At 41.6% G+C, this 23,775-nt stretch overlaps 1 protein-coding gene across 1 annotated transcript in view; it reads left to right on the forward strand.

Annotated features, from left to right (window-relative positions):
• TMEM232 (transmembrane protein 232) overlaps positions 1–23,775 on the forward strand; it is a 130,712-nt gene that overhangs the window by 76,141 nt on the left and 30,796 nt on the right. Inside the window, exons 10-11 of the mRNA XM_074994181.1 lie at positions 119–297; positions 16,267–16,514. Coding sequence (XP_074850282.1) covers positions 119–297; positions 16,267–16,514 — 427 coding nt within the window. The remainder of the gene's footprint in view (positions 1–118; positions 298–16,266; positions 16,515–23,775) is intronic.

A 23,775-nucleotide genomic window follows, 5' to 3' on the forward strand; every position in this document is an offset into this window, starting at 1 on the left:
CTGTACCATTTTTACTCAGCATTTAATACAGTGTTTGTTTCTTTGTCACTTCCTAAACTATATTAATCTGAAACTAAAATTATTACATGTATCACACACAAAATACAATTATTTGCAGGTGAAGAACTATTCTGGGTTATTCGCTATGGTGTTGTTTGCAGTCTGGTTGTGATGTGCAATGAACTCTGTGGAGATGTGAGTCGAGAAGGCTTAAGGAATGTAGTGTGGAAAGCATTACAGAAACAAAAGGTCAGTGAAAAGGATGGTCGAGTCCTGGAAGCTGTAAGAGTAGCTGAGGTATGTATAAAGTCCAGTAACTGGAGTGAACCATCATTTCAGCCGGGTCACTAGTGTAACATAACCTGAACATTTATTTTTAGAGTGATAAAGTGAGGGTGCCTTTAATTAAAGGAACAACCTCTGAGCCATGACTATAGGTTGAACATCACTAGTCTGGCACTCTCTCAGCTGGCACCACCCATAATCCAGCATGATTTCAGTTAGCTGGACAACCATTTATCATGGGTGTGGCCAAGCTTCCTGTAGTTCCATAAAGTTTGCTTCCAGCCACCAGTCCTGGCTTTCAGTGTTCTGTGCTGTTATTTACCTGTAATTTATCCCTAAATGTCTTCTAAGAGCCCAGTAAGCAGTGGAAGTGTTAGTAATGCTGCTAGACAATATTGGCCTCTCATGGGCTGGCAAATTCTCTCATTCAGTGCCAGTCAGTTTCTGAGGGTGCCAAACTAGAGAGGCTTTACCTATGGTAGCAAGTGCATTGGTCTTCAAAGCCTACCCTGATATATGTCAAAAGGTGGAGTGCTTTAATTTAGAATAGTTATTAAAGGGTTGCTCTTTAGGTAAAAGACCAACATTTTAAATTATGAAACAATTAAAAAAAACCCTGTCAACTTCTAAATCCCCCAATATTTTGATCGTGTTCTTATACTGCCTCCATGTTATTCAAACACATCAAAATAGTGAATGACTTTCTCTTTCTGGTTTACGGGTTCACGATAATAAGTGATCTTCATAATCCTAGTGATGGTGCTGATGCTTAGGCCTGCTGACAGGCGGGCTGGGAGAGGGCAGTTACACAGGGGCCCTGCATTTCAAAGGGGGCCAGGAGCTCTGCCCACCATGGGTTGAGCTCCGGCCACCATGGGTTGAGCTCCGGCTCCTTGAAGTGCTGTGCCAGTGCTGCTCTGGGCGATGGGGGGTGGGGGCGGCAGGAAGGAGAGGGGCAGCACCAGGGGCTGAGTGTCCTTGGTCCTCCCCCTTCTACCTTTGCCCCCCACCCCCAGGGTCACAGAGCCGACCCCCACACCCTGCTCTGGGGCCCACAGTAGCTGTCAGCCATGCTGCTGGTACCTAGGCAGGAATAAGAGAGTGCTGTGCCAGCTTTTGTTCAGATGGAAACAAAAGACTAAAAAAGAATTGTTATGGTTTCTAAGGCCCATTCCATCTCCCATGGCAATCAATGTTAAAACTGCCTTTGGCGACTAGAGTGAGGGATTATTATGTGAATTATATTATTGCCTAGAGTCTCCAACTGAGATCAGGTCCCCATTCTGCTAGATAGTGTAAAAACACACAGTAAGAGGCAGTTCCTGCCTCAAAGAGCTTATACTTCAAGTAAAGAAGAGAAACAAAGAGTGGGGAAAAGGGAGTATTACCCCCATTCTACAGATGTGGAACAGGGAGGCCGAGAAAGGAAACAACTTGCTTTAGGTCACACAGGAGGGTCTGTTGGAGGGTCAGGAATTGACCCAGGACCCTAAATCCCACTCAAATGCTTTTATCACAAGACTATACTTCAAAAAATCCCAGACATACGTGCTCACTAGATAGTATCTCTGAGTTGTGTAACATTTCAAGGGACACCAAGCAGGGCTACTGCCTATAGTCATCATTGTTAAGTCTGTGCACTGAGCCTTTGAAAGTCACTCTTCAGATTTAATGAAGGAAGGAAATCAGGGAATTTGACGTGGTGCACAAGGAGCAAAAAACTCTTTTAAATGCCAATGCTGATATTTTATTTAACTTAATGAAAACAGATGCTTTCATTCCGTAACTTCTTAAACTGTCAGCTATATTTGGCTGTATCTCGCAGCAGCAAATTAAACTGAAAACAGTGTCGTCAATAGCTAGAGGGTCTAGCATGCCACATTTGCTCCACAGAATAGAAGTGGATAAAAGGAGAACATCACTGGGACATAAGAATCTGGCAATTATTTTTTCAAGTGTCTTTTAGAGAAGCTGAGTTCTTTGAATGCAGCCTCCATTCTTCATAAGACAGAAACAGAATTACAGAAGTGGGACAATTTATAGTTAAGACAGGTAAGGAAGATAAATTTGCTGAAAATGGCATCTGCAGAAAAGTTAAATTATGTATTAAATTCTCAGCCCCATCCTATTATCTTAGGAAATTAGATAAGAACGTCTGATTTATTTAACTGGGATGAAAATAGGCCTATGAGATTAACTATTTAAATCTTTGATAGCCTAGAGAACACAAGGGGATTTGGCAGTTAGTCACTAGGTATTCTTGGACATTTGCCTTTACCCAACAGAATTAAGGGATGCTGTTTACCTGTTTCTGCACAAGTGCATGCAGAGCAGGGAAGAATGCTCAGACTAGCACTTTTTGAATGCTGGTGGTGGGCAGTTTCACACACAGTAGCAACTCACGGTGATAAGGAGCATGGTGAACTGGGCTTGAGGCACGTCCACAGTTCCTCTAACTTAATGTGTATGCTATCATTTGGCAGCAAGTGCAGGCAGGAGAGAGAGGTGTGCACAATGGGAGGGAGTGCACAATGTACTTTTCACCATCAGGAATATAGGACATTATCCAGCATGTGTCCCCCATTGTTTCAAGAGATCCTCTCTGGTAAAAAACTACTGAGCACTTCCATCCAGCTGCTACAGGTACACTTATACACAGCACTTCTTTTTAGGATCAAGGCTACAGTGGGGGCCTGAAGCCACCTAGCACCTCAGCTGACAAACAGATCAAAACAGAAATTTGGCCTCTTTCTGTACTTTAATTTCAGTGAACCAAATTACAAGACAACTGATAATTCAAGTTAGCTTGAATGGCCCACCAGTACATGTACAGAAGATCTCTTACGGACTATGATTAGTAGTCTGGCACACAACAACCTTGCCTAAAGGTGAATCATATAAACTTTATGAATTAAATTTAGCTATGGTGAGGGCAGGTCCTATTTTGGTCAACAGGTAATGTTTGTGCTTACTCTAACTCTTTTGTCCTTTTAGGAAGAGAATAGTTTCTTTAGGAATAATATTTTTAAGCCTTGCCAGGAATCATAATAGGATTTCAGTTAGAAACTTTGAAAATGAAGACAATTCCTCTCTGTCTTCCCGGATATAAATAGATACAGATTGTACAGTGGCACTGAACTGGATTTATATGTTGCTTTAAAGATATTACAAAATAATGAAAAATTAACTTGCTAGAATAGAATAGCTCGCTGTAATCTATTAAGAGTGAGACATATGACTCCCACATCCTTAAGCAGGTTGCAGTAGCAGTTTTTAAGGTAGCCGAGTTGCTTCTGGGATACAGTGGAATTGCTTTTCAGATGATGGAAGATGTGCATTTGCCATACAAGCCCTCATCGTGAGAACTGCAAAATTCTCCACCACCACCAGTGCTAATAGGAAGACACCCACAGGCTCCTCTAAACAGGTCGGTTAGAGATGTTAAGACCATGTAGAGGATCAGCAAGAGAAGAAAGCAGAAACAAACAGTTCACAAATACTTCTTGCCAAAGGGCAAATCTCTCAGTTTAAAATAAGAAACCCCAGAACTTTAATTCAATCCACAAATGAATTCCAAAAAAATCTTTGCTTTCCAAACCATCTGGTAAGGACTCCTCAACCTCACACCTACCTTCATTCCCACCACAGGGCTTTTCTGTGTTTTATATGTCCTCTCAGGAATCTTCCCCAAATACACACACATGATGTCAGAGTATTGGATCTGCTCAGGTTCAACCTGTATGTAAAAGAGGTGGGCTGGTAGAATGCTGCTGAGTGGGTACAAGGTGCTGCTGTATAGTAGTAAAGTAGCAGGTGACTTAACATTCAGAAGCTAATATTGCACTGAATTAGTAGAAAGTATACAAACAAGATTATTGTCTCAAGAGAATAAATATACTAGGAAAGGAAGCAAAAAGACCATCTAGTTTCTCCCTGAAAAATTAGTCTTATGTGCAGAATGAGTTTTATATCATGCCTTCTAATACACATATTTACTGTTAGGGTGCAGCTGACTGCACTTTGGTGTCCATTTAGGGGAGTTTTTGTAATGTTTAGAAATGCAGGCTAAGGAATTGTCCTGCACACTTTATCAGCACTGGGGCTTGTAATCCAGATGTCATTCTTTGACTTGGCAGAATTCAGTTTTTATTTTTTTATAATTTCAAAAGATGTATAGATGAAAATAAAAATAATATTAATTTCACGTTTGGGCAAAAATGTGAGATCAGACAATTATTAAGCGACAGAGAACGAGGTTCAAAACATTAGAGTTTTATAGCTATTAAAACACAAATTGTCAGCATTACATGGCCGTGTCTACACATGCCCCAAACTTCGAAATGGCCACGCAAATGGCCATTTCGAAGTTTACTAATGAAGCGCTGAAATGCATATTCAGCACTTCATTAGCATGCGGGCGGCAGCGGCGCTTCGAAATTGACGCGGCTTGCCGCCGTGCGTCTCGTCCAGACGGGGCTCCTTTGCGAAAGGATCCTGCCTACTTCGAAGTCCCCTTATTCCCAGGAGACTTCGAAGTAGGCGGGGTCCTTTCGAAAAGGAGCCCCGTCTGGACGAGACGCACGGCGGCAAGCCGCGTCAATTTCGAAGCGCCGCTGCCGCCCGCATGCTAATGAAGTGCTGAATATGCATTTCAGCGCTTCATTAGTAAACTTCGAAATGGCCATTTGCGTGGCCATTTCGAAGTTTGGGGCACGTGTAGACGTAGCCCATATGAAATATACAACTTAAATCAAACTCTGCTGTTCTCAAGCAGATTTTTATTACTTTGCCTATCTGTAAATTTCAGTTATCAATGGAAATTAGTTGGTTTGTGTGTGGACAGCAAAATCAAATCACACATTTACTGAGAAAAATCTAATCCTTCCAACCCTATTCATACTTCATTTTTTCTCTTTCTGTATGACTTCAATTAACCATTTTTCTGATTAATACACAACAGAAAAAAATACCATGAGTGCTTTGGAGGTGGGCCCTATCACATGTGTAATTAGATATGTAAATTCTTACTGCTGATATAGGAACTGACATTTCTTGGGGATGGATTAAGTCAACTGGAGTGCTCTCTCGCACCAGCATAGAGCGACTATGTTAGAAAGCGAGCAGTGGTGCAGCTCTCTACTGCAGTGAGAGCCTTAGATTCATATGGAAATAGGACTCAGCTGTGTCAGATGCTGCACAAGTCTCTCTGCATGTTCCAGTGTGTCCAGTCTCTCCTGCATGCTCCAGGGGTAGGAGTGACAACTGGGTTTGAATGGAGGTACTAGAGGCAAAGAGAATGCACACAGAGTCACAGAAGTATAGTACTGGAAGGAACCTCAATAGGTTAGCTAGTCCAGTCCCCTGCTCTGAGGCAGGACTAAGTATCATCTAGGTAGGGCGACCATCTCTTCCTGTCCCAAATATAGCACAGGGAGATATGTGGGGGAGGAGTGGGTCCTCCAAGTCCCAGGGAGTTGGGAAAGAGGCAGCAGCTGCCAGCGCTCCCTGGTAGCCCAGGAAGGTGGCAGCCGCCAGAGATCCCCCGGATCCCTGCGAAAGCGACAGCCCCCGGCACTCCTTGGGAGCCCAGGGAAGTGGCAGCTATCCACATTCCCTCAGCTTCCCCAAGGCTGGAGGCGGGGAGAAGGCAAATACAGGACAATTAGTCCCTTTAAAAAAAAAAGTCGGGACACCTTTTTAGCATCCCAAATGTGGGACCAACCCGCCCAGTACGGCACAGATTGTCACCCTACATCTAGGACATCCCTGACAGGTTTCTGTTTAGCCTGTTCTTAAAAACTTCCAGTAATGGAAATGCCTCAACCTCTCTAGGTAATTTGTTCCAGTGCTTAACTGCCTTTACAGTTAGGGAGCTTTTCCTAATGTCTAACCTAAATCTCCCTTGCTGCAATTTAAGCCCATTAAGTCTTATCCTATCCTCAGTGGATAAGGAGAACAATTTATTGCAAGGAGTAGGCACCACCATGTCATGTGGTAGGCACTTGACAAAATTACTGGACTCAGTGATGGACACTGGTGGGAGGTTATGTTATTCAGTCATCATTCAACACATAAAATAGTGCACAGTGTCCCAAACTGGAAAACAAACAAACCCAGTAACCTAACTAACTAGCTAATAAATAAATAAATAAATAAATAAATAAGACTAAGAATTCAACTCATGGTAGTGTTTTTTAATGTAACTCACTGCTACAGTCTATTTTTTTTTTCTGAGACAGGGCACTGAAATAAACGTTTACACTAAACTCGTATAACCAGTGCACTATTGTCATTAATTTTATGATTTTTGTTTAAATAATATATTGTGTTCCTATCAAGTATTACTTTTAAATTATATTTAAAACAAAAACCCAAAAAATGCAGAAACCCAGTTCAGATAATTCAGTGAAAGGCCTAATCTTACATCCATTGCTGGTAAGGGCAAAACTCACTGAATTTAGCAGCTGTAGGATCAGGCCCTAAAAAAAAAAACTATCCAGTGGTATTGTGTTGGCTCCAACCTTGTCACAGCTGTACTTGAACAAATGACTTAAGTTTAGAGATAAAATAAATAAATAATTTGATTGAATAGTCAGAATTTTATTTTTAGAGCCAGGTATGGATTATTGCAATACAATACTATTGTATTACATTAAATTGTACCCAATGCTATATTGTTCCAGTATAACATTTAATTTGGCACATCTGCAATTCACTCTGTATTAGTGTTGAAGTTTGAGATTAAAGTGTGCTTTTCAGACTGAAAGAAATTTCGGTAAAAGTACTGGTTCTTTCATCCGATTAATAGCAAGACTTGCTTGGAACTTAGTCTTTGATTTCCTTTGTTTAATTGCGGTCCTAAGTTAATGTAGAAATGGGTGCAGAAAGTTTTAAATTTCAGTATCAATGAAACTTCCCACAATAATGATTTCATTTTATTTCAGTTCAGAAGAGCTGTGGGTTGATTTGTGTGTGTTGAGGGGGCAGGGGGCGGGGGAAAAGAAAAATATAGCAACCAACATCCATATTTAAAACTGGAGAAAAAATTCTAATATGTTTCCTTCTTTCAATTAATATACATGGAAACTGGGGGATGTTGGGGTGTGTCTCTCAGTGGAGGAGGTTTCCCTTCCCCTCACTGTGATCAAGGCAAACCCCCCTTCTGGACAGGGGTTGTCTCAGGGTGGGTGAGAATCTCCTCTGCCTCCTGACCAGGGCATCCACTCTGTGAGGCAGACTCCAACTGTGGTTTGTTGCAAGCAAGAACTGGGGTAGAACAATTTTTTTCAGGGGGGAGGGCACCGCTGGTGGCTCCCTGTTGTTGTTGGTGGAAATGCCGCCACAACTCTGCGTCAGGCAAACTGCCTCTGTCTGCAGGCACCGCCCAACCTGCCATTGGCTGAAGTTCCCAGTCCTGGCCGATGGGATGGTTGGAAGCTGTAGAGTCAGCTGTGGGGGGTCAGAAAGCAAAGGTAATGTGTTGAGCTGCCTCCAAAGACCTCAAAAATTTTACTATCGACACTTGTGTCCGTGTATGGACACATTGCCAGCTCATTTTTATCACCTTCCTCCTTATGTCAGTGTCCCTCCACCCATCCTCTAATGTTCTCCAGAATAAAGAAACTGATTATTTTAAAACAAAAAAGCAGTCAAATAGCACTTTAAAGACGAACAAAATAATTTATTAGGTGAGCTTTCGTGGGACAGACCCACTTCTTCAGACCATAGCCAGACCAGAACAGACTCAATATTTAAGGTACAGAGAACCAAAAACAGTAATCAAAGTTGACAAAATCAGAAAAAAATTATCAAGCTGAGCAAATCAGAAAGCAGAGGGGCGGGAAGTCAAGAATTAGATTAAGCCAAGTATGCCAAAGAGCCCCTGTAATGCCCCAGAAAATTTGCATCCCAGTTCAAACCACGTGTTAATGTGTTGAATTTGAATATGAAAGAGCGTTCAGCAGCTTCTCTTTCTAAAGCAGAGTGAAAATTCTTCTTCAATAAGATGCAGACTCTTAAGTCATTAACAGAATGGCCCACTCCATTAAAATGTAGACTAACTGGTTTGTGGAGCAGGAATGTTTTGATGTCTGCTTTGTGCCCATTAACTCTTTGTCTGAGAGAGTTTGACATCTGTCCAATATACAAAGCATCTGGGCATGGTTGGCACATGATGGCCTATATGATGTTAGTTGAGGAATATGAGAATGTGCCCATGATTCTGTGAATAACCTGGTTAGGTCCAGTGATGGTATCGCCAGAATAGATATGTGGACAAAGCTGGCAGCGGGCTTTGTTGCAAAGAAAAGTCCCAGGACTTGTATTCCTGCAGTATAGACTATGGCTATTGGTTAGAATCCTCATAAGGTTGGGAGGTTGTCTGTAGGAGAGAACAGGCCTGTCACCTAGGGCCTTCTGGAGTGTGGCATCCTGATTAAGGATAGGTTGTAGGTCTTTAATAATGCGTTGCAGTGGTTTGAATTGGAGGCTGTAGGTGATGACCAGTGGTGTTCTGTTCTTGGCTTTTTTGGGCCTATCTTGGAGTAGCTGGTCTCTGGGTATTCGTCTGGCCCTGTCAATTTGTTTTTTTATTTCTCCTGGTGGGTAATTCAAGTTTATGAATATTTGGTAGAGATCTTGTAGTTTTTGGTCTCTGTCAGTTGGTTCAGAGCAAATGCAATTGTACCTAAGGGCTTGACTGTAAACAATGGATCTAGTTATGTATGCAGGATGGAAGCTAGAAGGGTGTAGGTAAGTATAGCGATCAGTGGGTTTCTGGTACAGTGTGGTACCGATCAGGCCATCCTTGATTTGTGCTGCAGTGTCCAGGAAATGTATCTCTTAGCATAGTAATCGAGGCATAAGTTGATGGTGGGGTGCAGATTGTTAAAGTCTCTGTGGAATTCTTCTGGAGTCTCTATACCATGGGTCTGTCCCACAAAAGCTCATCTAATAAATTATTTTGTCAGTTTTTAAAGTGCTACTTGACTGCTTTTTCGTTTTGATAGTATATAGACTAGCATGGCTCCCTCTTTGTGATTATTTTAAGTCTTCTCTCATAAGTCATGTTCCTATATGTTGGTCTCCTCAAGACTTTCCCTAATTTGTTCATATCTTCCCCAGAGTGTGGTGCCCAGAACTGGACGTATTTCTCCAGTTGTGGCATTACCAGTCATAAGCAGACTAGAAGGATTACTTCTTATGTCTTGCTTACAACATGCCTGCAAATGCATCCCTGAATGATCTTTTTTCCCTTTCACAACAGCACAGTATTATTGACCCATAGTTTGTGATCTCCTACCACTCCCAGATCCTTTGCTGCAGAACTGCTTCCCAGGCAGTCATTTCCCATGTTGTGCTGCAACTGATTATTGCTGTCTAAGCACAGTTGTCTGCATTTGTCCTTATTTCATTTCATGCTGTTTAATTCAGATCATTTCTCCAGTTTGCCAAAATCATTTTGAATTCTAACGCTGTCCTCCTAAGAGCTTGCAATCCCTCTCAGCACACTATCATTCACATGCTTTCTAAGTTTGCTGTCTTCGCTATTATCTAAATCACGTATGAAGATATTGAATAGAAACGAGGCAGGGGAGAATCCTGAGGGATCCCACTTAAGGTGTCCTGCCAGGTCAGTTGTGAACCATTGATAATGATTCTCCTGTGCCCCCACATAGGCTCCCTGGCAGCATGTTTCAAAGGGAACAATTGTGCCAGGAAGCCAATGGGAATATTTGGTCCAGAAATTATGCAGAGATACACCGTCATAGTGTGGATGGCCTTGATCACCTGAATGTACCTATGTGTAGAAGCCTACAACCTTTCCCATGAAGAAGGAAATGCTGCAATCTCCCCTCCCCCAACCATAGGATAGGTTGTTGCAGCAGGAGGAGCTTTGGTGGGGAGGGGAATGCTCGTAGACTTCAGGAGTGAGGTGGGCTCTGAAAATCTACATACACAGTAGCTGCCCTTCCAGGCAAAGATGAGCATGTTTTCTTTGCTTGAAAGAGTACTCTGTTCAAACTAGCCAAGTCATGAATTTGGTTGCAGAGGCAAAAGCAATTTCAGAAATTCACGGAAGGTGAAAGAGCTGAACACACAACTGCTTAACTTAGTGCATTGAATGTACTTCCTGAGTGTTCCTTAACTTCCACTCAGCAGGGGCGTACTCAATAGCTTAATGGATTCTTGTCTCTCAGCACACTGAAGTATACATCTGTACCAGACATTTCAGCATAAAACAACTTTTCAGTGGTCTCTCCACCACAGCCATTCTCCAAAGGCTGAAACTGCTCTGTATGATTTTAAGAGACAGGCACTGAAATTGTTGCCTCAAGTAATTAGATTTTGCAGACATTAAGCTATGCTAATATAACATTTCAGAGTTACTTTGATTAATGCAGCAGAAGATTTTTTTCCAGATAACTCTGGCATTCCATTTTATACCATTTTCCCCCTTTTTCTTTTACAGCTGATGCTGCTGATTTCTTTCTAACAGAAACAGCAACCTAAAGAGTATATACTGAGTTGTGCTATAGTCCCCCCTGCTGCTAGAGAACTGTGGGAGGAAAAACCATCTCTCTGATGGTTTATTCCTGTCGAGTCTTAAGAGAACAACAGTGGTACTCATATCAAGGGCTGCCGTCTACCTTTCTTTTCCTGGGGCTAGGTTTGTGCAGCTCTTACACTGGTGAGCACTTATCCATGAGTAGTATACTGGTGGCAGAAGGAACAGTGACCCTGGGATGCTATCCAAGTTCTCAGAAGAATTAGATGCACAGATCCTCTTGCAGACAGATGCTCTGGAGTGCAGAGAGAGTAGATAGGCCAGGCAGAGCTCAGTCACTTTATTTAATGGAAAGACTGTGGTATAGTGGGTGCAAAAGGCAGCAATGCCTGGGGACAGTTCTGTATGACAGGAGCAAATGTCCTGTGCAGCAGTCCTCACTGCAGCTGAGGGACTGACTGTGGAAAGCATATCTAGTGGAGTTAAAGATGAAGGAGGAATACAAAGGCAACAGAAAGAGTCTCAGAGGGATGCTACTAGGAACTCATTCTGTCCATTACAGCAAGGCAAATCCATTCCCTCAAGTACCTCACTTCTCAAAGCATAGCTCGCCTTGGCTTGCTGTATCTGACATGGCATGTGGACAGAGTAGGACATCCTCGATATGACAGAAAGGCCATGGTTCATACCCCAGCTGTAGACATTAGTATTCCTGATGCAGCATCCAACAATAGATGGTAGTACTCCAGCAGGTCCCAAAAAGGTGTTGTGTTTGATGCAGTTTTGGAGCAAAGTGATGTGACCACTTCATGCCTTTGTTTTCACCAACAGTTCCATGAGGACAGTTCAGGGAATGGCAATGCAGAAAGAATCCTGCTTGCTCTTAACAGAGCGTGTATGCCCTGCTATGAAGACTTGGAAGAAATGTGGAGGAAATTTGTATAGTCATTTGTGCTGCACATTTCTGGGGCTACACTGCCTCTTTGGGATGCAGTGAGAACCCTTTGAAAAATTATCTGCTGGATAAGTTTCCAAAGCCACACCTATATTATCCCCATGTGGCAGGTGCAACCCACTAGTGGCTGAGTTGCATGTTTTCACTTGTGGAAATGGCTGATTTAGTACTGCAAACCTTTTGGACCATTCACCTACCCCCGGGTGCACACTAGGTTACAAATCCGGGCGCACCAGATGTTTTCAGCCTTAGCGATGCCTCTCGTAAACTCCCAGATTTGTTCAAGTGAAATGGGTCTCATGCTATGGGCATGCATTTGTTAACACAACACTCACAGTCCAAAATAGAGATTTACAGAGAAGCAGAAACAGAACCCTAAACTCTGCAACCTTCCTCTGGCAAAGCAATAATCCAGACTAAATTGTGAACCTAATGTATGAGGAGAAAATCGAAAATTGCCATACACACACTAGCATAATAAGCAAAGGTTAATTGATGGGCTTTGATTGTGATCGTTCCTGAGAGATTTGCGATGAGCAAGGCTTTGCTGTACAGGCAATTCTGCAGCATATGCTGGCACATCTAGGAAGAGTCATCATGTCTAAGTACTTTCTGCCATCTGCTATAAAACCTGAAATATTGAAAGATTTTCTTCTCCTCTTTCTGTCTGTACAACTGACTTCATTCTTGCCATTTATGACCCATTAATATTTTGTGTAGTCCTCTTTTATAAAAGTTTGTCTGATACATGTTTTATGCTACTGAATTACATTATAGTAATGGGTACAGAAAGAACAAAAGATAAATAACTTTCCAAACTGACAGAGCCAGCTTCATGAATTGGTTGCCTTATAGCCACCTTTTGCACTGCAGGAAACTGGGGTTAACTGAAACAGATGTCCATCATTTCAAGTTTTTCATTTTTAGGTTGTCTTGCAAAGTTGGAGGCCTCCATCCTTAGCTGTGTCTAATACCTATGGATGAAACTTTGAGCAGGGCATTTGTGGGTTCCCTTACTCCCCTTGCCACCAGGAAGCAATCGGATCCTTGACGTAGGTCAGGAAAGCTGCACAGCTGCTCTAGACTAACTAGAGCTCGCAATGGCTATGAAGGGCCATCTACCCCAATGGAGAAAAGCTTTATACTAATAATGCACCATTTCCCCCTGCAAGCCAACAACCATCCCAGCTCCGCTTTGCTGAGGCTGCTTGGAGGATAGCACAGAAAGCAGCTCTGTCACTGTGAACAACAAGAGGTCCTGTGGCACCTTATAGACTAACAGATATTTTGGAACATAAGCATTCATGGGTAAAGGCCCGCTTCGTCAGATATCTGTTAGTCTATAAGGTGCCACAGGACTTCATATTGTTCTCGAAGACACAGACTAACACAGCTACCTCTCTGATATTTGTCACTGTTTACATGTTAATGGTGAAAGAAGATTCAGTGCTTTTTAATCCCATCACAGTACAAAGGAACTGGCTTGGAGCAGAGGGCTATGGCCACAGATAGTTCTGAACTAGTTTGCATCTTTCTTTAGCAACTACTTTGTCAATACAAAGTATAGCACTGATGGTTTCTAAGGAGAGTTAAGTCTCAGGTCTCTTAAGCCCAAAGGACAGATGTATTTATACAGTACAGGACTTTGAGAAGGGGATTCAGAGAGTTTGGCAGGGGTTCCAGGAAGGACTTGGAAAGACTACTAAGATGAACAAACATGTTTGTTTTGGTCTTAAAAACTAAAAAACAGCAGGTTACAATTTATCTTGTGTAGAAATCACCTTCTGGGAAAGGGTGATTCATTGGCAGAGAGACTAACAGAATATGGTGACCCTAAAGCAAGAGGTTGCATATTAGGTCCTTGGTGAACACGGCGGGGAAATCTGCAATGGCTCTGTTGAATTCGGAGGCTTATTTACCCTTTTTCCCATATACCTGAAAGAAATTAAAGGCGTGACTGAGAGTGAACACATGCTCTGTTCACTAGGGAAAGCAAGCTCCTTAGTACTTGTTCCATGTTCACAGTTTTTCTATTAAGGAAAGACAAGGGTTGATAATGTGTCAAAAATATTGAAGTGGTGTAGTATTTTCCCCATTTCGATGTTACAGACAGCCAAAACAATTTTAATGGGCATTTGTGCATAGACAAATCTGATGAGAAATTGTATGCTGAGTCTCTGCACAGACTGAATTTTTACAACTCAGTTACAAAGGTTTGGGTGAAAATAAAGTAAAGCCAAAACCAAAACCAAAACCAGGATTTATAATGGAAATGCTGACAGCCATAACTGTGTAGTGACACTAGCAGAATCTGCTATAAAAAAATTAAAAGGTTTAGGAATTGAAGTGAAATGAAGCAGCAAATTGTACAGTTACTAACTTTCTTAATTGATCAAATGTACCTACATAATGACAGTAATAAACGTTACCTCAAAAAACAGACTTTGATAGGGCTAAGAAGTGTGATTAATATTGATACAAAAAGCTTTCTTTATTCCATCAGTTTACCATGACAAGGGTTGAGAGGGATATAAATGAAGTTTGACTGGTAAAGGGCTGCACAAAGATTTATAACAGTCAGCAGATAGTTTGCCATTGGTATTTTAAAACAGAAGAGACAAGATACAACTTCCGATTTATTTTCAAGAAAGATCAATTATGAACATAAAAAGTGACTGGTTAGAACATTGTGTGACATTTTGAAGCTAGCATCTCCAATGGTTATAAGCAGATTCTAATGAAGAAAAATATGCCTCATGGGCATCTCTTAGTTAAAACATCCCCAGAGAAGAAAAGTAATTAAAAACAGTCAAGGTTATCGTCAAAACAAGATAACAGGAACAGATACATTACTATTTAAATATAAAATATAATAAGAAAAATATTGTTGTCCCTTTCCCAAAAATATGTCATATTTTTATACGCAATATTGCTGTAATTATGCCAGTCCTAGCATATTAAAGAGACAAAGGAGTGAGGTAATATCTTTTATCTTTTATTGGACCAACTTCTGTAGGCGGGAGAGACAAGTTGGGCTAATAAAAGATATTACCTCATCTACCTTGTCTCTGTTCAGAGTTTGTAATTTATTTCTAGTGTAGCTAATATTCTTTTGGACTAAGGGGCAGTTTCTGATATTGAATCAAAATAGTTATATATACTGGAAGATTTACCCAACATTGCCCAGGTCCTTCAGGGCAGGGGGGCTGGGAGTTTAGGGGGTACAGGAGGCAGGGCAGGAGCTTGGGGATGAGAAGGGCTTGTGGCAGGTAGGTGATGGTGTTGGGGAGTACAGGAGTTGTGGTTGGGGGTGGGGGGGGGTCAGGGCAGGGGGTGATGGATGCAGGTGTCAGGACAGAGGGTTGGAAGGTCTCAGGGGGCTGCTAACAAGGCATGGGGGTGCAGAAGTCATGGCAGAGGGTTAGGAGGTATGAGGAGGCTCATGGCAGGGGGTGGGGGATGCAAGAATCAGGGCAGAAGAAGAAGAATCAGGCCCCAAGGCCAGCTGGGCGCAGCAGAGGCCATGCTGCCCAGCTGGTGGTGGCTCCCCAGGGCTGGCACATTTGCTGCCCCTCTGTGTGGTCATTCTGGAGTATAACTGTCCCTGCTATCAGAGCCCTCCCTTTCCATTTGAAGAGAAACACACGGATTCCAGGCACATCCCATTGTCCTGGCACAAGCAAACCCTTAGCTTGCTTTAAATTATGTTAAGAGGAGGTTGCTTACCAATTTGTTGGTCTTAGCTCTTATCATTTAAGAGGAGCTCTTGAACAGTTTCTCTCTCTCTCTCTCTCTCTCTCACACACACAAACTCTCAAATATATTGTAGATCGGCACTGATGTGTATTGGCGCACACGAGGTTCCATTTAAATGGGAGGGGAAAAGTTCAAAGTTTCTGAACCTGACTTCACCTATTTTTCAAGTGCCTCTATTTGCATATATAAAACCAAATTATCAGTCATGGGAAATGAATATTTTACACACACATGTCTTCTACTCAAATTCTATTACCCTGTGGGTGCACAAAACTGCCAGTTTTCCTGTTCTTGGGAGGTGGGCATGCAAAGCTGCATATGTAATTAAAGCTTACAGAATGGCTGTCTGTAAGATTGGAGAGTTACTCATTATACCTTCACAAGGCTCTGTAAAAAGTTTTTAATCAAATAAATTTAGGTAAGATTTAAATTGATATAATAAGTGTTATTTTATTGAAACTGAGAAGTGCCTATTAATGATTCCAAAGAGAAACACACAGGGAAGTTTTATTTTAATCATTTTGTTCTATAAATGTAATCAAATAATCTTCAATGTGCCTTTGATTTCCTTTACCTCACTCTATACGGTGACTCAAAGGAGAAGAACTGAATCAAAGTGAGCCGTGGATGACAGAAAGCCCTATGTGCCTTATTTATAATTCTCACTGTAGATGGATTATAGCCCAGATCTTTTTTGCCATTACCTTGTTTCAAGCAGTTTGTAGTGGGTAGGCTTAATTTAGTTTCTCTTTTCGTTCAACAGGCTGAGGCAAATGGTCCAGCAAATCCTTTTATTAGTTCAAGTGCAAAAGCTTCAGCATGTCCCAGGACTTTTTCCTCCTGCCAATATGTGGGCTGGAGAGTGGCCAGTACACTCTCCCAGGTCTACTTACCACCTGTTGGTCCCACCATCCCTCTGCCAAGCAAACCTCAAAAGAAGCTGCCTTCTATGCAACATCAGTACTCAGAACACTGCGATGTGGAGAAAAAAAACGCATGTCCTTCTCCAAGGTATTTGATTCCTACAGATGAACCGGAGTGCCTGTCCCTTAACTCTGTGTGTTCTTCTGTTTGTAAAGGAGATGTCTATATATATAGGTCCCATGTTAATTATATTTATATTCAATATTTTTACAATACTCCCTTGTCCTCTGAATTCAGCATCTGAAAAGTTTCTGCAAAACATGTTTGGAGTAAAATTAGTCTGGTTGCATCCAATTTTTATGCTGAAAGACTTCTATGCTTTGCATGCAGTCACTTAGGTGGATAACATCTCAGCCTAGTGCATTATCAGTTTAAGAATAGGGCCTTTAAAAACAAAAAGAAACATTTTGCACACCAGAGTCATCAAATTAAGGATTTCCGATTTAATCTGAGCCAAGTGATATAGTAACCCAGCTTTTAGGAAGGTAAACAATAAGAAAAGTGAAACAAGGTCACTCGGGACTGTATGCTGGTTTAAATGAACTTTTCTGGCCCAGTCCTGTCGTCCTGCCACATATGAAAGTAACTCCAAGGATCTCAGTTATTAAATATATGTTTACTAATATTTGAGGAGGGCTAGTATGAAATGTCCAACTTTCCACCATGTATTTAAAAGATGCAGTGCATGGGCAAAATACCACTATTTTACCACTCATCCTGGTACAAAGAAGAGTTACACCTCCATATATACAACTGAAATGTTTGATATTAATTTTTGTATGTGTAAGGACTGCAGGATACTAAGGACTTCAATTAAGCCTTGTGTGCATAAGGCTTTTTTGGTCTCGCATGCCGTTTGGATGTTCATTTTTCTCCTGCCCCCAGAAACGTGATTTTCAGTATGCATGTACACTGGATAAATAGGTGTGAAATTACCAGATCTGTGTGCACGGTTTCCTGCATAAATAGTAAAGTGGGGAGGGGTGGGAAGGGACAGAGGAGAGAACAAAACATATTTAGAAGTCAGTTTGAAGATTTGATTCTATATAGTCGTATCACTGTCTATGTCGTCATAATTTTCCTTGTCTGTTCTGGAAAGATTTTTTCTGTGCCATACCCATTTCTCATTTTATCTTTGAATTGCTATAGCATATTTGATCAGTTAATATTTGTATAGCCCCTCAAAGGTCAACTGCATTATATAATTGCTATTATTATGTAATTAAGAAGTCACTTTCATTTAGTAGAATTTAGTTTTAAAATAGAAAGCACACCCTAGGTCAGTATGAAACATTGCTTTCTGACTCGAAGGAATTAAATATCTATACAACTTCACTTCAGACGAGCATAGGAGAGGTCATATTCCAATTTGACTAAAGGATATTTTTTAGAAGAAAAAAATCAGTGTTCTTTCAGCTACAAATAATCCTGACAAGCTCTGCTTTTTGAAGAGTGGTAAATTCTTAGGTACCGACACATAGCAATGGGCAAAAATACCTTCAGATGAGACAGCTGCATATAAACATGCAACAGCTTCTGGCAATAAATAAAGCATGACTTTCTCCACATGTATCAAAGGCAAAAGGTGTCAGATCTGTATTGAAGTATGACTACTGTCTGTTGCCTAAACAAGAAGGACTATAATCCAGAAATGTTTGATGCTAGTTTTTGAAGCCATGCACTGCTGCTTCAAGATACAGAAAATAATTTATAACGATTATAGTAATTCATGTTCTGAAAGCAATATGTAACTGGGTAGGCTCACTGAACAGAGACAGGTTTGCAGAAATGGATTTTCAGACCCTCATGACCTAGTTTTGTGGCATTGTGGAAGCCAATAATTTATCTAGTAAAAGTGCTTGAACCTTCTCTTTGAAGCCTGAAATTGTGTGATGCTCAACATGTGAAAGTCAAATTAGGCCTCCATCAACTTTTGCCCACAGTCCTCTTCAGTTCCTGAAAAATCTGCTCATTTCATCTGGCACCCTCAGACACCTTCTCAACTCAAGCAAATAGCTACCAGAGTTGTGTCTGAGTTGTGTCTGTCTGTGATGTCCCTCCCCATTCCAGAGACCTTTCAGGCATGCAGGGATTGCTGGAGCACAGCGATGTTCAGGCTATGCCCCTTTTCTCGCAGACATACTCTTAATGTACCCCTTCCATCTGTCCCCAGGCCTTATACTTGGAGAATCTCTAGTGGTGTTGTAGCAGTGTCAAGGAACTGGGGGTGGGGCAAGAGAAGTGAAGAGAGATGTGCCAGTTTACACCAGCTGAAGAGCTGATCCAATATTCTTCTGATGCTAGGAACTCTATGTCAAACTCAATACAACTAAGCAGCAGATTTAAACATATTCTTCCCTTCAGCTGTTTCAAAACACCGTGCATATGGGAGAACCCAAGGGAAAGGAAATCACTTCTAGGAAATGAGAGGGGGCTGAAGCACTTCTGGGCTTGTGAGCTGCCTCCCAGTGAAGTGAAAGGCATGGAACTGGTAATAAACAACCCTCCTCTGAAAAAGCCCAACATCCCCCACACTGAGTCATGCCACAGCCTAGCGACAGCAGCAGGGCTCTGCCAAAAAAGGAGAGGGATTAACTCAGATACCTCCCACAGGCTTCAAAATGCTAGAATCCTGACTGCCAAGATACTACATACTTGATTTTCCATTGTATCTGTGCACTAGTTGGCACTCCCTTCGTTATCCAGCTGGGGTGTTTGAAAGCAACAGGTTAAATACACAAGTACATCCCCACTTCCTCACCATCTCGGCCCTTCCCCACACCAGTGTACTGCGTCTATCACCTTACACAAGGACCAGATCCACTGGGCTGTCAGCTGTTCCTCTGTGAAGAAAGATATCTCCATTAGCTACCTCTGGCCCTTTTGCCCTGCTTACACAGTGTACAGTAGCATTAGCAGTCCAAAGGAAACACGCCCATAATTATTTCTCTGAAGCTTTCAGCTTCAATGTGGGGCAAGGGGTGCCAGGGAGCAGAGCATCAGCCCCACAGCCTGAAAGGGTTGGCAGATTCCAACCCCCATTAAGAAATGTTGCTTTAGGATGCACATGGGGATGGGTGATAACCCTCCCAACCCTCCACACACACGCTGCCTCTCTTCTGATTGGCTTTCTTTATGTCTACCTCTGAGCCCTGCCTGACAGCACCACCTTCTGACTGCAGCCTGCCTGGCAGACTGCAGCTGCCCAAAAGAGGGAACACGGGTGCTGAAAATACAAAACAATTTGCTTTAAAAGAATAAAAAAAAAAAGTCAGGACAGTTGTCTTAAATAAGGGACTGTCCCAGCCAAAACGAGATGGAAGGTCACCCTAATACTAGGTGTTCAGTAACCAGTGGAGGTGTCAGTTAAAACACAGACAGTTCTGTGATCCAGCTGTGTGAGGGACTTTCTCTTCCCCAGTATTGTGCTCTAGGGCTTCGTAGAGATTGCAGGTGTCTGCTGCTTTGGGAGCCTTCTGCCAACATCCTGGTGATCCTCATTCCATGAGGAAGAAGGGAGGTGTTGGCTGAGGGAGTTTCCTGATATGTGTCCTTGTGTAGATGGACCAAATGTCAAGAAAGCCTCTCCCAACAGAAATGATGGCAGGAGATACGCAAATGTATTGCACAATTTGCATACCTTTTGTCAACAGATCGTTTTAGTCTAGATCAGTGGTTCTTAACCTGCGGGTGTGTGATGCCCTTTTGAGGGGGGTGGGGGGGTGGTGAGACATGCCAGATTTTTTTAGATGGTAAATCATCAAAAACACAAATTAGGGACAGGCACATAAACACAACTACTTTGTTTCATCAGATCTGTGAATATACTAACATTATACATTTTAAACAATGACTGTAATACAGAAACAAAAAAAATATTTTCAAGTTTTTAAGCAAATTGTGAAATTAACTCGCTACAAAATATAGTGTGCCATCATGGTGCAAGGTATTTCTTGATGCATGCATAGATAATGATGTGGTAGCGCGGGGACTTTGAATTCATTTAGCCGCTAACTGTTAGCGCGTTGCGTACCGCTTACGTCCACGGCAAAACTCCGCAACACCTCTGGGTAGCACTTTTGTATTTTTGTATGCCAACTGTACTATTGTTTGTGGTGAGTAATAACATAAAACTATTTTACGTATAGTTAATACGCTTTAAAAAGTGTATAGACCTGCCCATCTCCATTTTTTGATGTGGGGTGTGAGAACATATTTGATTATTGATATGAGGTGTGAGAACATATTTTGAGAACCAAAGGGGTGCAGGCTTCAATAAAGGTTAAGAACCACTGATCTAGACATGGCTTGGGAGTAAGAATCTGACAGATCACTCTCATAGCCATTACTAGTCACAATGCTCTCAGAGGCCTACTCAGGCTGTCAGTCCTTCTGAACTGGTGTCTGGCAAATGGCAGGGCACAGAACAAGCTCTTTGTCTCACCAGGCTTTTCACTGAACTTTATAATAGGGGATGGGGTTTGTTAACAGGCAGGTGTGCTGTTAACTAGCTGATTGGTTATTGAGTGTTTTTACTGATGTATAGCACTGAGTTGATTTCAAGGCAGGTGACAGTATATATTTCTAAACAAATAAATAAGTCTGTTGCATAGCTCCTTTGAACCTTAGTTCCAGTCAAAGGTTATTTATTATATAACACTCTTTTCAGTTACCGTGCTGGTCTGTGTTAGCTATGATATGGAAACTGGTTCAGAATTTAACAGCCAAAGAGAGTCACGCGGTAGTTTAAGAGAAGAAGTTAAATACTGCTTGTATTTGCTAAAACTTAAATACAGAAACACTAGAGCCAAATGTGTGTGCGTCCCTCCTCTGTCCCCACCCTTTCCAATCAGTACATAAAGAGCAGTATCTGGTGCTATTTCTGCTGACCTGGTAATGTGTAGAAATAAGTGCATTTTTATAGTTTGTTTTTCCAAACAAGAGACAAAATCATGCTGGCAGTGGATACTAATTTTGTCAGACTGCCTCAGTATATTAACAACTGCAAAATAGTATTTTAAAAAAGTCAGCTAGAAAAAGGTTTTGTTCAAATAACTTTCCTTCCTGGCCAGGCAACAATAAATTTGCTCCATTTTCTAGCTGCTTCTACAGCGTATGCCTTTGGAAACACAGGTACAGAGACTGAATATGCTTGGCTTGATTCACCTCTGCTGGCATAAGGAGGTAAAAGTTGCCTATCACTACTTGCAGAAGGGTAGGAGCAATGTACCCCTGGAGCCCCACTAGTGGATGCTGGCGTAAGTTGAACTAACAGGCCATGTCCTCTCTACAGCCAATACTATTAGCTATTTGTGGACTCATACACCTTGAGGCCAGAAAGGATCATCTTTATCCTCAAGTCTGACCTCCTGCACATTGCAGGCCACAAGACCTCACCCATCCTTTCCTGTGGTAGTCCTGTAAACTCTGGCTGATTTACTAAAGTCCTCAAATCTGGATTTAAAGTCTTCACATTCAGCGAATTCAACATTTACTCTAGTTCAAAACCAGTAACTGACTCATGCCTCATGAGTGGTGAACCACCCCCCGCTTTCCCCCACCGGGGTTTCTGCCAACCTGAACTCAGAGGAAATTCCTTCCCAGTCCCAAATATGATGATAAATTCAACCCTGAGCATGTGGGTGAGACCCACCAGTCAGACAAACGAGAAGGAATTCCATGTAATAACTCACAGCCTTCTCCATCTAGTGTCCCATTTCTAGTGGCTCCATTTTGCTCTGTCAAAACAAAAATATGGCAATTACATGACATACATAACGTCTGTTGTTCGCAATGCTTCAGAATCACCTCCCATAGGACCAGAAAAAAATTATGTCAGTGACTTTATTGCAATTGCAAGATGCCAATTTGAACAAAATTTGACCTATTATCTATTCCACTTAACATCCTTAACTGGCTGAGGTCTCTGCTTTTTCTTTCCAACAAAATAGACAAACCTCCTCTTGCTTTTTTACTCACTTTCACACTGTAATATCGCTTTAATGTACTCATCCCTACAACATTCCACATTGTCTCTTTCCAGCTGAAATGCACTGTATGTTATCTCCCTCTTCCTTCACTACAACCCCCAATTACTCACCTCCCTCTTTCAATCTCTCCTTACAGTAATTCAGGTCTTCCTCCTCTCAGCCACTACTTGTTCCCAAAAAGAGTGGAGCAGCATCAGCACTAACCTAACCACGTATCTTTAATACTTTGTCATATTCATTTATCTTCTTGAGCAGCTTCCACTTTTCTCTCCAGCTGTGCCACTGCAATTTAAGATTAGTAATTGTTAAACATCCATCATATGTAAATCGAATTGTCTCTACATAGTTAGCTGTTAACCAGAGCACAGTAGCTGTCACCCCTACCCCTTTTTTCATTCAGATAAAAAAAAGAGTTCAAATAAAGGGGCACACCCATTGCAAACATTATGATACCCACATAGATCGAAAAAACTAGACAGATAAAAAGAATTCCTCCCACCCAAGTTATTTTATTGTCCTTATGTAGTGATAAACTTTATATAGTCTCATTATTCTCAGCTGTCCTACTTCTAGGCAGAAATAGTTGCTTGTTGTCCCTAAGTTTCCAAGTAAAATATTTTAAGCAGTCATGCAGTTCAACAAATTGTCCATTAGTCTAATGTCAAGAATCCAGAGGCAAACTCGGTGAAAACATGTCACACAAACAAATGTGTCATCAGAGGAGTTGTTTTCCAGCATATCTTCCCTGCCATTGTCTTTTCATTGAGGCTCATTATAAACAAAGCATTCAATCTGGTACAACAGCTGTGACACAACCATCCTAACAGGTATGTCACTTCAAAAGAAGAAACACCCACCCTACAAAAAGCAGACTGTTGCTAGGCCAAAAAGAAACCTCCTTGTAAATATTTTATTTTTGTTTCCTCTGATCTGTTAAATATTGTTTTTCGGATGCTGACAACTGTTTCTTAGATGCATGATTCTTCAAAACCCTCACCTGTGCTGAATAGAATTTACTCATGTGGGTAGCTCAGCTGGAACATGACTAAGTGCTAGTTGCTGCAAAGTAAGGTTTGCACAACTGTGCCCCGAAAGAATTTATCCATTTATTTCAGTGGGGGAGCAGGATAGTGTGAAAAAAGAGTGATGTTCTAAGAATCATTGCTATGAAGTGTGCAATTACTTAGAGGTGATAAACAAGGAACTTATTCTTCCAACAGAATCATTGTTTTATTCATTTCACAGCAGTCCTGATTTCTCTATCCCCAAAGTGCTGAAGAAAGTAGAAACCACATCCCATTGCAGATAATGGATTACCTCAATGCCCTTCTAGTCACCTGCAGCCAAATTATGCAGCT

Source organism: Carettochelys insculpta, chromosome 5, assembly GCF_033958435.1.
Source record: "Carettochelys insculpta isolate YL-2023 chromosome 5, ASM3395843v1, whole genome shotgun sequence".
In the NCBI taxonomy this organism is placed as follows: Eukaryota; Metazoa; Chordata; order Testudines; family Carettochelyidae; genus Carettochelys; species Carettochelys insculpta.